At 36.1% G+C, this 16374-nt stretch overlaps 1 protein-coding gene across 1 annotated transcript; it reads left to right on the top strand.

Annotated features, from left to right (window-relative positions):
* The first annotated feature begins 726 nt into the window (after positions 1-726).
* LOC137936418 (uncharacterized) lies at positions 727-16250 on the top strand. Its single transcript, XM_068781067.1, has 10 exons — positions 727-1153; positions 1298-1363; positions 4882-5062; positions 5950-6146; positions 6306-6356; positions 6478-6569; positions 10458-10573; positions 14834-14916; positions 15324-15428; positions 15643-16250. The coding sequence occupies exons 1-10, from the start codon at positions 824-826 to the stop codon at positions 15778-15780; spliced, it is 1359 nt and encodes a 452-aa protein (XP_068637168.1). The 5' UTR covers positions 727-823; the 3' UTR covers positions 15781-16250.
* Positions 16251-16374: the final 124 nt, after the last annotated feature.

Below are 16374 nucleotides of genomic sequence, written 5' to 3'. Positions count from 1 at the left end.
ATTGCAAGTTGAAGTTATAAACTCCAGTTTGAGGGGGAGTGTTGAAGAGTAAATATAAAAGAGTCTTATATGACTCTCACAATAAAAAGTGTTACAAAGCCAAAATTATAATGGAAAGAGGTCTCACATAAGAGTTTCAATTTAAAAGTGTTTTAGTTATGTTAGTCTTCTATTTATGTTGAATTATTTAATTATGTTAGGACTTATCTTGAAAGAGTCAGAGTTTGGGTGTAATTGGGACAGTAGTAGTTTAATGGTAATTAAACTCTACTACTTTCCTTTATTATAAATGGGGGTTGAGGATGTCTGTTAGGTCTACATTATGTGACATGTGAATGAGTAGCTAGGTTGGCACTCAGAACGAGACCCTAGAGAAGTGGTAGACTATAGCATGACTAACAAGTAAGACTCATGGGGACTCACCGGCTACAAGTTGATGTACGTCCATAATTAAATGTCGAATTGTTCCTAACTGTCACAAAGTAGAAGTATAATAAAATGGGAATAAGTAAAAAAATAATATAAAAACTTGTCTGTAAATTAAAAAATCATACTTACCTAGCAATATCAGGAGCATCAACACCCCATGCAAATGTCCCAGGTGCATCAAAGTCCTCAAGCAAGTGGATAATGTTACAGCAGCTGGTTAATTATATTTTAAAATACAATCATACTTTGAAATTACCCTTTATGGAAGCTCGACAAAACGAGGCCTGTGGCCGAACTTGCAGGTAGTGTGGATAGCCTCTCGCTTTCCACTTCAGAAGTCTCGCCCGCCTAGTTTATCTCCGACTTTCTCTATTCACATTTCGTTCCTCCCGCCATGGCTGCAATGGACTTGGCCACCACTTTCCTAGGCTTCGCCAAGCAGAAAGCTAACACTATTAGGGTTCACACTTCAAATTTCCCTCTTCGATTTCAGAGGCATAAATTTTCTACTCAAAGTTATCAAAATTCAAATTCGATTGCTGTGGAATCCTTAAGATATACTCTTCAAAGTAGGAACAGTCTTTTGAAACCAAGGAGACAGTTCCGCACCTTCGCTGCCTCTGCTGCGACACAGAGTGATAGCGATTCCGGTGTTTTAACGAAAATTCCAGCCGATAATCGCATTCCTGCAACGATTATTACTGGTTTTCTTGGTTCCGGAAAGGTTTGCATCATTAGCCTACTTTTTTTTTTTTTTCTTCTTCTAGTTTGATGTCTTCAATCACTGAGTCGTCTTCGTCGATAGAATAGAAGTTAAAGGATAATCGTCAATTTCGCTAATAACGTTGAAGTGTTGATGGCTTGGCAGACAACTTTATTGAACTACATTTTGACTGCTGATCATGGAAAGCGTATAGCGGTGATTGAGAATGAGGTACTCATTTTCTGGAATTTGTTGGTTAACTTATATACCTCTACTGGCTGGTACAGTATTAGGACGCAATAGTTGAATTCCAGCACTGTTATACTGTGTGTTGGTCTAAACTGTTTGTCGTGTTGGAGATTTTACTTGATTAGTACTTCTCTCCTATACTGATAGAAGTTAAATAGTCATACTGCTTTGATGGCATTTAATTATATACTTGACTTTTATCATCATAGTTGTAACAAATTTTATCGAACATATATATTTTAATCAGTTTATTATTGAAACAGGGTGTTCAATTACTGCTTTTTCCTGCTCGCATGTTGTGTTATGTGCACATTTCCTCGTTTTCTCCATTTTTTGCCTCCAATGAAATTGTGCAAACTAGCATGGTAATTGTGCGACTTGTGAACATCATATATTTCTTTCATTTTGTCTGTATGAGAAAAGGAAATTGTGAAAACGAGTGTCCATGATATGTGGTGAAATCCTGTCCTTCGCCTGTTCGTCTTTTACCAAGCAAGCTAGCTTAGACTTTAAATCAACGTTGTAACAAACATGACCATTTTTTAGCAAATTGTGTACTTTCAAGAAAAGTATATTTCACTTTTTGCACTGCCTCCCTGTTGTGATAGTAGAAGTTCTAGGTTGGATTAGGAGGTCTTTTTTTTCTTCTATCAATGTAATCACTTTTGCTGATTTATGGTTTTAGATGTTGTGATTATACTCTTTTTTAAGAGGTCTTTGTTGCCTTCAATGAAGGTAAAGAGCTTTTGATGATTTCTGTTTCATAGGTGATATGGAGATACTTGTTTTTAGGTTGAAGGTGATATGAGAATGGAGAAGAATCAAAGAAGTGTTGCTATGAAGAAGCTATTAAATATCTGACAGTCAAAACGACTAAAACCTATGCTTCAGCTTATGACACTTCAGGAGATTTTGATGCTTGAAAAAAATCACAGAAAATTTGGCTTGGAAGAAGTTATTAACACCTTAGCAAGTAAAAAAAGTATAATATAGCTTTAGCTTGAGGTGCTTTAATGAGATAAGGTGACATGTAGCCATAAGATGGTATTCGACTAAATGTTTGAATGTATTTGTTGAGTGGAAAAAAGTCCTATATGAAGAAATGTTAAGAAGTGGTAATGGATTTTGAGGTTGAGCAATATGCCTCCTTATGATTAGTCATTTTTGGATGGAACTAGGCTCAATCTGACAGTGGTATGAGAGTAGCATGTGTGCGTGAGCCCAAACCTACTTTGGACTCCTCATATTATTTGTGTGTTTTAGGCTCTATGAGGTGGGAGTTTGTGTATTATGGGCTCCATGAGGTGAGAGTCTATATTGTAGGCTCCATGCGGTGGGAGTTTGTGTTATGTGCTTAGTTGGGAGGTTGTACCAACATCTCAAACCCATTGTGTGTAAGCCTGGACATGAGGTAGGGTGTTGAGTGGGACAAAGTCTTATATTGAGAAATGTTAAGAAAAGTTAATGGCTTATAAAGTTGAGCGATGTAAGTTTCCTAAGTGGCTAGTCATTCTTGGATAGAATCAAACTTTATTCAACAATATTTTTTCTTCTTCACTCATTTGTCTGACTTATGTTACAAAAACTTTGAGATAATGGATTTGCATTTGGAAACAAATTATTTATTTATATATATATATATATATATATATCCACAAATATGTTTAGATATAGTTATATTTTTGGCACTTGTACCTTTTCCTATACCTCTTGATTTACATAAAGGAGAAGTGACCCCAAGCAGTTGAATCGTTGCTTGAGACTACTAGCTACTAGCATGATAGGCTGATGGTTTCTCTTTGCATTGGGTCATAAGTTGGTTGTTGTCTCTGACTTGTTCCATGTTTGATATGTGGCGCTGACATCTTGGGATCAAAATGTCCTGTCCTTTGTTATCAACTCACTTGATGACACATGTTATATGCATATTTTCTAAATAAAAGATTTTTTAAGTCTGATGAAAGAACAGAACAGAAAAAATTCCTTGAAGATCTGTAGTATCAATGAATCAAAAAGTATGAAAAATACATGTATTCTTCTTGTCCCATATTAAATGTGTAAGTGAGGTAGTACATGTAATACATTATAGAAACCGATGCTTCTTTTGTTTCTCCCTACTGCCTCATGACCTCTTTTTGGTTATCTTCTTTTCTTGCTCACACTTTGAGTGAAGGAAGAAAAAAAAGAATGTATATGTTGTCACTGGCAAACAGACAATTAATCTGAAGTTTGAGGGAAGCAAAAGACCAGAACAAAAATAAAAAAAGAGTGAAAAACTGAAGGAAAAAAAGATGAAAAGCCTGATGGAAAAAAAGAAGCGTAGGAACAAAAAGGATGAAATGACTCATTGAAGAGAGAAGAATTTCAAGTCAATTTTATTTATATTTATACTTTTTTTAAATTATATATTCTTCTTCTAATCAAATTATTAATATTTTTTCCCTTTTTTTATTAACTATTTAGTCAATAAACTTCACTTGATTATTTTTCTTGAGCATGATAAATTTTGTAAAAAATGATAATATAATACACAAACATTGTTTTTAAACAATATTCATGTCGATTTTTTTTTTTCCTTTTGGTGTTTTTTGACGGAAAATATCCAATCCTAGTTTTTATGTAAGGTTGTGAATCACTCTATGGACTATAATCAATGTGGGATAAGGTCATGAATAATTCTATTAATCAATGCCAGATTATTTTTAAAACTCCCCTCATTGTGGTCCTTCTTTGTGCCTTAAAAAGGCACATCAAACCTCTCTAGAACCATGATGAACGGCATCTATCTCAAAAGCTTAATGTTGGAATGCAGAAGCCTAACATAATTTTCATACAAGGTCATGAATAGATCTACAATCAATGTAGGACTGTTATCAACTCTTTTAACTTCCACAAGGGGTGATAAATTTGTATGGTACAATTTTAGAACTTTTACTTGAGTGTTGGTTATCCTATGGCAAAATTTCTGCTTGTAGTTTTAAAGATAGCTTTCTTGGACTTATATACCAGAGCATGTTAATTAAACAAGGCTATGTTAATTATATTAATATAGCTTTATTTTTTCCTGAATATTTTAAATGTAAATGTATTCTATCTGTTTCTAACTAGTTATCAAGTTTTGTTGTTTAAGTTTCTAATAACCTGAATTATAAGTATGAATCTGTCCCATATTTTTATGTAAGCCAATCTGCTAACGTTGCTTTTATCCTTCATTAGAATGATCATGATGCTCAAAGCAGCTTATGAATTTCATTTATCTCATTCACCATGTTGACAACTTCCCTTTGTTTCTTGTACTAGTATTGCTTTGCTTTCAAATGCCTTATCATCTGATTTTGCACCTAGATTAGAGAAGTAGTAATTAATATCTAGGAAAAGAGGTTCTAGATTAATAACTCAAGGATTTGTAGTGTATTTTTTCTTTATGTTTCTTTTTTCTCCTCAACTTTCTCCTCTGATGCAGTTCTTCTAATATCACATATTTGATTCCTTAATTCCAGTTTGGTGAAGTTGATATTGATGGATCATTGGTAGCGGCACAAAAATCTGTAGCTGAAGACATAGTTATGCTTAACAATGGTTGTCTCTGCTGCACCGTAAGGGGGGATCTGGTCCGTATGATTTCTGAGTTGGTTGATAAGAAAAAAGGAAAATTTGATCATATTGTCATTGAAACTACTGGTAAGATTTTCTCTGAAAAGCTTTCAATTTTTTACATTTCTTTTGAAAGGAAAGCACATTCTGAGTTCCTGTTAACTGTAAGCATTTATAGTTTTATTTATGTTTGTGGATACAATTATATCATATTTAACTAGTTATTTTTTTCATATGGATGTCTGTCTTTTTTTTTGTGGGTCCTAGCTTGAACAGTGCAGTTGGACTTGATCTCCGTCCACCTCTGAGTTCCTGGTAATTGATACTGATTATGCTATTATAATCACAGGATAAGTTGCCAACAGTTAGCAACAGAAAAGAACTAGCTGATGAAAGAAGAGTACATAAGATGTGGCCGGGGATATCTTGTCATCTTATTCATTCCTTGAAGTTTTGTATTTTGTGCTTGTTTAGGTTCCTGACTTTTGATGAGATATTTTCAAGTTATCCTTGTTGAAACTTAGGATTCCATGATTTATAATTACAGTAGAAGAGGATTAAGGGGTGAGAAGAAGAAGAAGAGTTGTAGAGAGAAGGTTTTAGGAGGAGAAGAAGAAGAGTGACAAATTTGGAGAAAAGAAGAGGCAGAATAGGGTAATGGATTTATGTCCAAACCCTCCCCCTTAAGCTATATTTATAGGTAATAAAAGTACAATATTACAATTATACCATTCTCCCTAGTAAGAGTGGAGAAGAGACATACAACATAAACTAATTACATCAATGACCCTCTAACATATTCATATCTTCCAACAATCCTGATTTTCTTTATCTCTTGAGGAGGACTTTCCTAAATATGATGTAACCTCTTTTTTCATATTTGCTTCTAACTTGCTTTTATGCCATCATCCTAACATGAACACTTAAATTCTGTCAATTTTTCATCACTTTAAGCTCTGTTTTCTATTCCACAGGGTTAGCAAATCCATCACCGATAATCCAGACATTTTATGCGGAAGATACAGTTTTTGATCGTGTCAAGTTGGATGGTGTTGTCACATTGGTTGATGCTAAGCATGTAGTTTTTCATCTTGATGAGGTTAAGCCCAAAGGAGTTATCAATGAGGCAGTGGAGCAAATTGCCTATGCAGACCGCATTATTCTCAACAAGGTACATGTTTTTCCTTATAAAACTGATGTCATCTCTTCTAGCATTTAGGAGTAAGTGTCTCTGTAGGTGGTTTAAGCTGTGCTGTCCATCATATTACCAAATAGTGAGCCATGTGTTGTGCCTTGTATGATGAATGTTGTAACTGTTTGCTCTTTGCAGACAGATCTTGTTGGTGAGCCAGAAATCTCTTCTTTGATACAGCGAATAAGGGTTAGTGTAAACCGTGCAATGCTTTGTTTGGCTGTTCTGCGTAGGCTTTTCTTTTGGTAGCATTGTTGATAGTTCAGCCCCCTCATCTAGAGGTTAATTTTGTTTCTGGCTCTGGACGCAGAGCATCAATCGGATGGCTCATCTTACGCGAACTGCATTTGGTAAAGTTGAGTTGGACTATGTTCTAGGTATTGGAGGTTTTGATTTGGAGAGGTACTCTCTCTATCTATCTATCTATCTATCTATCTATCTATCTATCTATCTATCTATCTATATATATATATATATATATATATATCGATCTCTATCCCTCTCTCCTTTTCTGTTCAATTTGTTTGGTGGCACATATAAAACAATTCTCATAGCCTGCAGTCTGTAATTTTTGCTTGTTATGTCCATTTCTTACTTCTTGGAGTTTACTTGCTTACAGTTTATGTTCTTTTCTTGGATTTGGGGTGTTCATCGTTACCCTGTAAGTCTTAGCATTGTCCTATGATTCTGCCATCAATGTTTACTGAAAATGTGGATAGGTGACAAGTCCACTAATAGGGGAGAGGAAGATGTGCTTGTCATTTTTTTAGTCATGTTAAGAGCTTAATGCTATTCAATATCCAAGTGAGAATGTGGTTTTTATGTTTTGTAACCATTAATTTTTCTTTTGGAGGAGCTCATCCTTAGTCTCTTTATTTAATGAGTGAACTTAGATATGAAAATATTTCGGTCAGTCTTCTATCTTCTGGGTCAATGTGGGCCATCTTGTTTGGATCATTCTCAATCATTGTTTTTACATTTGGGTTTCAGATATTCTTTTAGTAATAAATGCTTGAAATTTGTTCCCATACCAGTAACAAAGGTGCAAGCTATTGGTAAGTTCACCATGATAGTGACTGAATAGCGTTTATTTATTATTTTTACTTTTTGAAAAGCGATGGCCGTGTGGTGGGGACACTAGCATGCCCATCAGGCTCCAATGGATCTACCAATTATGGTTGAAATTATTTTTATAATCCCTTTTATTTTATTTTATTTTTAGTTTATCTTTTCTGATTTTACTGAATTTGATTAGATCTTGGTCTTATCTGTTTAGAATTTTAAATTTTAAATTTTTTTTAGTTTATCTTTCCTGATTTTATTAGTTTTGATCAGATATTTGATCTTATTTGTTTTGAATTTTAAATTTTAATTTTAGTTATTTATAAGCTATAACAACATGTTGAAGGTAGCTTTGAAGATGAATTAATAAAACCTTTATTTTTGTTTTCTCCCTTCTCTTCTTCCCCTTCTTCTTTCTTCTCTATTCTTCTTCTTCTAAATTATTTTCCTCAAATCTCCTCTTTCACATTCCCAGTTTTTCTTTCTTCTTCTCTATTTGCTCTTCCTTTTCCTTTCTAATCGAACAACTAATTGACATCGCATTCGTCAATTAAAATTTGCGCCTTTGTCCAACTTCAACTTGGTATCAAAGCGAAGGATTTTGTTTCTGTCAACCCTCTGTAGAGCCAAAACAACCTCCTTGATTCTCCACGAAAATAAGACTATGTGGCGTTGTCCAAACTCCAAAACATCCCTGAACTTTTGCACAAACGAGCAGATCTCAAAACTACAGAGTAAAGTTATAGAGCATCCAAAAGCCAAAATTTGAGGGAGGAAAGTAGATTCTCCTTCTTCGATCATCTTCTTCAATGCTGTTGTCATCTTCTCCCTTGGGTGATATCTCAAACGTGTACTCTTCTTCTTCAAATGAATGTGATAACTTCTTGATATGTGAGAATATGATGTTCGAGAACACGTTGCCGGACTAGTGGGAGAGGATTTTCGAGCGGCCCTTGGGGAAGACCCCTGAACAAATTAAGAAGCATTATGAGTCCTTCGTCGAGGACTTGAATTGATGTGGGTAGAATACCGATCCGGCAAAGTGTGAATGAAGAGAAGGATTCTGATGTGGATTATTTTGAGGGTTGAAGAAATCGAAGCATGTAGTTCAGGAATAGGAGAGGAGGAAAGGGATTCCGCTATTGCTTTTGCCAGATCCGTCGTTGAACCTAACATTGGCGACTTCTCCTCCCTCTTATTGCCTCTCCGTCACCATTATTGAGAGGGAAATGTTGCCGATCAAGCCATCACCACCGTTAGCTGGAGCCTCGCACTGTCACAGAGCTTTGCACCAGCCGAAGCTGGCGTACCATATTCCGCCTCTATCGTTGTCAGCGTCTCCAGCCATCCACATGGACTAATGCTGCAACTCCTCACCAGCACCACACCAATAATCCCCGACCTAAGTCCAGGGGATTAATTCCCCGACTCCCCTTCAATGCCTTCTCAACACCACACGTGTGAAAAGAGGGAAAAAATAAAAATAAAAAACAAAAGCACAAATATATATATATATATATATATATATGCTTCCCCCATTTGTGCGTCGAATAAATTTCGGTATTGCGGGATTATCCAAACCTCAAGAGCTCTACTTAATGGGGTTGAGTTCTTCAACATCGAGAGAATTGGTGGGGACACCAGTATGCCCATCGGGCTCCAGTGGACCCACCAATTATGGTTATAATTCCTTTTATTTTTAGTTTATCTTTCCTGATTTTACTGGATTTGATGAAATATTAATCTTATCTGTTTAGAATTTTAAATTTGTTTTTAGTTTATCTTTCTTGATTTTATTGGATTTGATTAGATATTTGATCTTATCTGTTTTGAATTTTAAATTTTAAATTTAGTTTTTTGCAGGCTATAACAACATGTTGACGGTAATTTTGAAGATGAATTAATAAAATCTCGGTTTCTATTCTCTCCCTTCTCTCCCTCCCCTTTCTTCTTCTTTTTCCCCTCCTTTCTTCTATATTTTTCTCAATTCTCCTATTTCTCATTCCCAATTCTTCTTTCTTCTTCTCTATTTTCTCTTCCTTTTTCTTTCTAATCCAACAGCTAATTGACATTACATACAACGATTAAAATTCACGCCTTTGTCCCACATCACCGTGTAGTGTTGCTGGATATGGAATTGATATTTGGGTCCAATGTCCTGTGTTCAACTATCTCTAGAAACAAAGCTATGTTCATTGTGTGGCTTCTGGAGGGGTTTGCTATACATGGTTAACTTGGGCCTGTTTTCAATGGGGTTCATAAGGTTTTTGCTCTGCTTGCTCTAGTTTTTGGTCAATGCTGGATGAGAGCAGGTTCTCCACTATAAATTACGATGCCGTGTTTATTGTTAACATTAAAATGTTCAGAGTACTGAAACATTCATGTAAGCATAGTTATCTCTTTTTCTCTACCTATCTATCTATGTATGAGAGCTTATTGAAAGTGAAACATTCATCATACAAGACAAAGCAATAGAACCTGCAGAATGTGCATGACAGGAATCTCCATCCAAAGCTGGGGATAGAAATTGGTAAAGCTTATCAATTTGAAAGTATTAGCATGCTTCATTAGGAGGTAGAAACAACATCAACTTAGCTTCAATCGTGCGTATATTGAATCTAAGTGATCTTGTTGCTAATTACTAATGAGTAGCTTAAAAACTGTAAAATTGATTGGGTTTACCTATACTTTTCTGGTTTTGGATGGACTGTTCTTATTAGAATAGTCTTACATGGATTAGTAAGTACAAAAATCTTGAGTCAATTAACTTGGAAAGGAACTCCCTAACTTGGCTAGTCATTTTGAGATGGGCCTTGGATCCAACTTTAGATGGTATCAAAGTAGGTGAAACTTTTTACTTGTATAAACCACAAAAGATGGTCTACATGTGAGGAAAGTTAAAGAATAGTCCCACATAGATTAGTGAATACAAAGATTTTGGGTTTATTAGCTGGGAAAGAGGCTCCCTAACTTTGGTAGTCATTTTGGGATTGGGCCCAACTTCATTGTTCTATTCTCTAAACTATGTTGGTCCATGTTTGGTATGTTTAAGTTGATGAGTGTTGTTTTGAAGTTGTTTCTGAATTTTATTGATGAGTTCTTTTGGATTGGATTTTTCCTGTATGATTTGATATTTTTTTTTTGAAATGTATGATTTGATATTTTTATTATTCTTTTACTGGTTCTTTGGTCCTTAATTCATTTTAACATTGGTTTCAATATTGCTAGGATTGAGAGTGTTGTTAATGCTGAAGGGGCAAAAGAAGAGCACTCCACTCACCATGAGCACGATCATGATCATGATCATGAACATCAGCATCATGAGGAGCATGACCACCAACATGGTAATTCCTGTCACTAATGATTTTTGTTGGAGAAACCGTTTCATACTACTCTTTGTATATTTGGGACCACTCTATTTGGGTGTAGTTGTTTGGAGTATCCAATCTTTTTTCGTTGGTGTTTCCTGAAGCAGCAACGACATATTTTATGTAGATGAGGAATGGCACAAAAGTAAAAGAGCAAATATATTAGTACACGGATAAAAGAACAATTATATCTTCCTGCTTCTTCTGTAGCAGGATGTTTCTTTTACTGTTTCATCTTTCGTGGTGGGATCTTATATCTAGGAGTGCAACATGTCTTTCATTTTGTTGAACGTGCATTGATCCATTTAGACATGGTTGTCTTTTTTCTTTCTAAGTAGCAGTAGTTCAGCCATGCATATTGTTCATCAGCATGTATTGGTGATTTTAAACTTCCTTGTGTCTAACATATTGAAGCTGTCTGTTGATGTGGTTTTAATAAGATGGAAAGACACAGATATGAGAAAAACAAAAGAGCAGTTATGTTCCTGCCTCTTCTTTGGCTGGAAAATGACCTCCAGCATCTTAATTTGATATCTGACTTCTAGAAACATATTCAATTTGCTTAAATGTTGATACTCCAATTAGTACTTTTGGAATAGTTCTGAATTTCTTTGTTTAACAATCGAAATGGTTACATACGTCATCCATCAGCTCAGCTTCTGCCAACTATTTTGAACTTTTTGATAGACATGAATTGTTAAGTTAACATCACAAGGTGCCTTAACTGTGTTCTAGACATGGTATATGTTCTCAATGTGTCAGTAGAATACACATACAAAGTATTAGAAATTGTCTCTGTACATTTAGGACAAACTGCAGTAGTCCCTAGAGATAAAATGTTGTTAGAAATGGCTTCTGTATGTGATATAGCTTTAGGTGGTGAAACGAGACTAAAGGTTACAGAGATAAAAAACCTTGCTAATTTGTGGGTAGTGGAACCATGACTTAGTAATGAAAAAATACAACTTTGCTCAGTGCCTCATAGTGTGGGCTGGTTTTTATGATCAAAGTTCTAAAGAAACCACACATTGGCCGATCTAATTACTACAGTCAAATCCCTTCCAAATGAGGGGCATGGTGTGCTTGCCCATGTATAGCCGGAGACCCTAGAGGACCCTCAACTTCACTACCATGGCATTACACCAACTAAAGGGTGTAGATCAAACAAAAAGGATATTGCCTGTAGTGTCCTTGATCACTCCAACTGGGCTCAGACTGTCCCATGAACTGTTATTAAAGTTTAGCTTTAGTCATCTCTCAAGTGGAGGGGTCCGGATTGTGGGGAAAGAATGATGTAATCTGCAGCTGATAACACCGTTCCAATTCCTTCTAATGATTGAACTAGGAAGGTGTGAGGTTTTGAATTTTGCATGTCTAGAAGAGAATAGAGTGCATGGTAGCATCAATGCTCCCAACACATTTCAAAGGTCTGCTGGTTCTTTTCTTTCTAGATGTTCCAAACGATTCCAACAATGGAAAACATCCAAGAGTTTTTTCCCGCCTTCACTGGCACAGTTGAGGTCGATCATTCAAATAGGATGTCAAGGGAAGAGTGGACGCAATATTGAAAGTCAAACCTCAAGAGAAAAGCATTTTATTTGTGTCCTGAGAGAGTGCAATGGTGGAAGAGGTGGTCCACTATCTTGGGTTGGTCATCATGGAGCTTGCACATTTGACCTTCAATACTGTTTCCTCTCCTTTATAGTTGATCCACAGTAAGGATTCTCTCCATAGCTGCTTTCCTCTCCTTTGTAGTTGTTCTGGCACTTTCAGGACAACGTCTTAGCCATAGACAACATCATTTTAGGAATAGACCGTGTATGAACCAGCTGCATCTTGCTTCCAAATCATCATGTCTTCTCCCAAGCCCCTATGCAGGTGCTATCAAGTTGAGCCAAGAGTTTAAGTGCTTCCAAAGCTGTATTGTCCCTTAATACTCTTCCAAAACGGAACCGAAATCCAGATATCCGGATTTGGAATATTTTCTGCTTCAAGTTTTTTCCTCCCTTGCACCTGCCTAAGTTAGGAGGTATAAACCATATAAGGAAGAAACAGAATAAGCTATTATGCTCTCTGTTTTTATTACCATTTCCCTATTCTGTTTCCATTTTGTCCAATTGTAAATATGAACTCTCTGTTTTTTTTTATTTACCCAAGTAATGATTGGGTAACTGGATAAACAGGTGCATAAACAGAAAAGGTACTAAAAAATTAAAGAAAATAACAGAAATCAGTGGAAGGAGAACCATGGTAGTGAAGAGAAAAACACCGATACAAAGAAACAGATGGTCTGTATAATGTCATGGTGCACCCACGACCAATCCAAGAGATAAATCAGACATATTAGAGGAAATGTTGAAGAGAAACAAAGAGCAATTTCAGAGAAATAATATGAGAGATGTTAAAGCTGGAAAACTAGAAAGAAACAAACTAAAGTGAGAAGCTCGAGAAGTAGAGAAACAATAAGAATTAGGGAACGTGAAATCAGTGAGGTGTAATGTTGAGTTGAGAGAGAAATGTCTTGAGAGCATCCATATATGTCAGCAACAAAGAAGACGCATGCAGGACTTTGAAAATTAGAAGGCGTGGGATGTCAAGGGAGAGGATTTTCTATCAATTTGACTGCTATTCCCAAATCCCATTGGATGACTGTGATAGATCCTTCTTATGGGCAATGGAGGAGAGAAATATCTGTTCTACTGCTATGCCACTAAATGATTGTGATAGGTCATTTTTATGGGAAATGGAAGAGAGAAAATAGGGCAAATTTCAGGCAAGGGGGAAGAAATGTCACACTATTGTCGATAGTTCAAGCCAAAGCAAAGAGAGAAATTAGGGCAGGAAACCTGAGAATTTAATTATATATTTATGAAAAGTATTTACATTAATACACTTAGTATTAAATGATCATTGGGTAATTAGGTATGGAAATGCCATTACCTGATTTCATTCCTTTCAATAAACAGCAAAAAGTTATATGGGTAGAATTACCCGAAATAGATAATTGGTTAAAGATTTTTTATTTCAGTTTTGTTCTGTTTAATAAACGGCAAACAAAAAGTCAGTTAAAATGGACACCCCTAGACTTAGTTCTTCATTTTCCTTCTTCAGTCTTTCGTTTAGTGTAAGGAATTTCCACCAAGAACTTTTTTCTTCTCTTCTTCCCTGTCCAGCAGGCATCGATCGAACAAAAAGTCAGTTAAAATGGACACCCATAGCCTAAGTTCCCCATTTCGTTTTTCAGTCATTCATTTAGTGTTAGGAATTTCAACCAAAAGCTTTTTTCGTATCTTCTCTGTCCAGCAGGCATTAATCAAGCTTGGAGCTCCCTTCTTTCTTTTTTCTTCCTTCTATCTCCAACTCAAGACAAAAACTTCATCAAGTCTTTGTACTGGCTGAACCAGGTAAAGCTTGGTTGTTTCTTCTTTCTTTCCTTTTTTTTTTCCATCCCTTCTTCTTGTTTCTTTCAAGCATTTAACATTTAGTGTCTTTACCTGTTTGATACGTTTTCTAATTCTGTTACCTGCCTTTATTCGATCTTGTAATTTCTTTCTCGTTTTATTTTCTTCTCTTGTTTCTCATTCTTCTATTCGGTTTCTTGTATAGCTGAACGGTTTCTATGATTGCTGGAACAATCTTCAATGATGTGGTTGTTGCTATAGTTTTCTTCTATACTTGCTTTGCTTGTCGTACTTCTTTTGTAGACATTTTGAGATTCCCAGTTTGTGCATAGATTTTCAGACCTTTCATTTTGCACCTTTTATTTATTTAGTTATGCTTAGTTTTGGCTAAGAGGCTAACAGAAGTGCTTTTGATTCTTTCCCTTTTTTCTCTAATTGGTTGCCTGTTGCACAACCATTTCCTAACGGGTTTTAATGTCTTTCATGGGAGCTGATTTTGCTCTTATTGCCTCAAATGTCCTTCTTTTTATTGGAGTGATCTACCACGTTTTTCTTCTTTCTGATGTAGTTATGGTGCAGCTTGCTGCTGCCATGTTTTGGATTTTATGGTGCAGTTGACACTTATGTTGCATGATTAAACTGTTCTGGTTTACTTTCCCATTTTATGGCTCCTGGGCTTCTCATCTTTTCTATGTTCTATTCATTACTATTTTTGCTTATGGTATTTCATTTTGATCTTCTCCTTTGGGTGTCTTTCTTATTATTTTAGTTTTTTGTTTTTTACGAGTATAACAACTGTTTTATTTTTAAATATGTTATATTTTTCAATGTGCAGAGCATCATGACCATGATCATACTCATGATCCTGGTGTTTCTTCACTCAGCATTGTTTGTGAGGGCAGGCTGGATTTAGAAAAGGTAAATATTCAATAATCTTAATTGGTTTTGCTTCTACCTGATCATCCTTTGAGCACGTCATTGAATTTCCACTACAAAGCATTTTTACTGTGGATGATGCACCATAATTCACTAGAGCACTGGTAATGTCACCTTATACAAGCTCTGTATCCATAGTCTAGTATGTATTTGACACAGGTGAACTTCCAATTCGGTTAAAATTTAAAAATGTTTCTCTGACATTAGTTGTGGTCAATACTCTCTTCTCTGAACAATGATATTCAAATGAGGTTCCATTCATGTATCATGAGGTCATTCTTTTGATGCCCAAACCAGAGTTCATCTGTAGAGAAGTATTAATGAAACTACTACTGGGGAATACTTTTTTATTCTGAAATATTAACTTACTTTTCCTCACTTTGGTACAGGCCAACATGTGGTTAGGTACGCTATTGTTGGAACGCAGTGATGATATATACCGTATGAAGGGTCTCCTTTCTGTGGAGGGTATGGATCAAAGATTTGTCTTTCAGGTAAGCTCAATCAATGAGGATGAGTATATTTTCATATTACTCCTCTACTTTTTTCTCTCCCTCGGTTTTAGGTCTTGCATGCTACGTCATCCTTCAGTGTTACCTTGCCTAACTGGCTTCAAGTCAGCATTGACACTATCATTTCCTTAATGCTCTTCTGCTAATTTGCGTGGAAATGGTCTGGTTTCAATTTGCTTTGTTCTTGTTGGAACAGGGAGTTCATGACATTTTCCAGGGATCTCCTGATCGGGAGTGGGCCCCAGACGAGCCAAGAATCAACAAGATTGTATTTATAGGGAAAAACTTGGACAAGGAGGCCATAGAGAAGGGCTTCAAGGCTTGTCTGCTGTAGAGTAATGGTACGGCTGAAGTGGTCCTGTACCTTTTTTATGGTAGGGTGCCTTGTCGTTCCATAATTTAGGTCCGCATTTGCTGTATCGCCTTTATGTCGCTTTGCCCCAGGAGGTAAATCAGACTCATCTTACAGCTTGTAAAATCGACTATTTTAGGGTATTTTGAAGGTAGCCATAACCAAATCAGAAGTCTCTGCGCAGTCATCAGAAGCAGTCAAGTCTACCAATTAGTTAAAACTTTCTATGTACAGAAAGCATACGAGTTCTCGCATTTCACTAGCGTATCATTGGCCTCTCCCTGCTTGCGGAAAAAAGACAACACGACTGGTTGGCTCGACCCTCCTGTACTTCCCGTCTTAGCTGTCTTAACACAGGATTATGTAATGTTTTCATTTGTTTGAATATTTGAAAGAATCTGGTGGTACTCTTAACAAAAATCTTTGGTTAAATCCTACTGAACCGTTTGCTATTGGCGAAATCAACGAGTGTAGAGGTGTAATCCTGCTTTCCGAATATCCAGACAGTAGTTTTTCCCAGATTCCGATCTGTTAACCAGTCAGCATAGACAATCCAGCCTATCCAGAGGACGATAT

This window comes from Aristolochia californica, unplaced genomic scaffold (genome assembly GCF_029961685.1).
Source record: "Aristolochia californica isolate CCGP_79_NKW_82.1479 unplaced genomic scaffold, dmAriCali1.0.hap1 SCAF_7, whole genome shotgun sequence".
Taxonomy (NCBI): Eukaryota; Viridiplantae; Streptophyta; class Magnoliopsida; order Piperales; family Aristolochiaceae; genus Aristolochia; species Aristolochia californica.
Note: the sequence above shows the minus strand (reverse complement) of the source record. Positions and strands in the feature narration are given on the sequence as shown.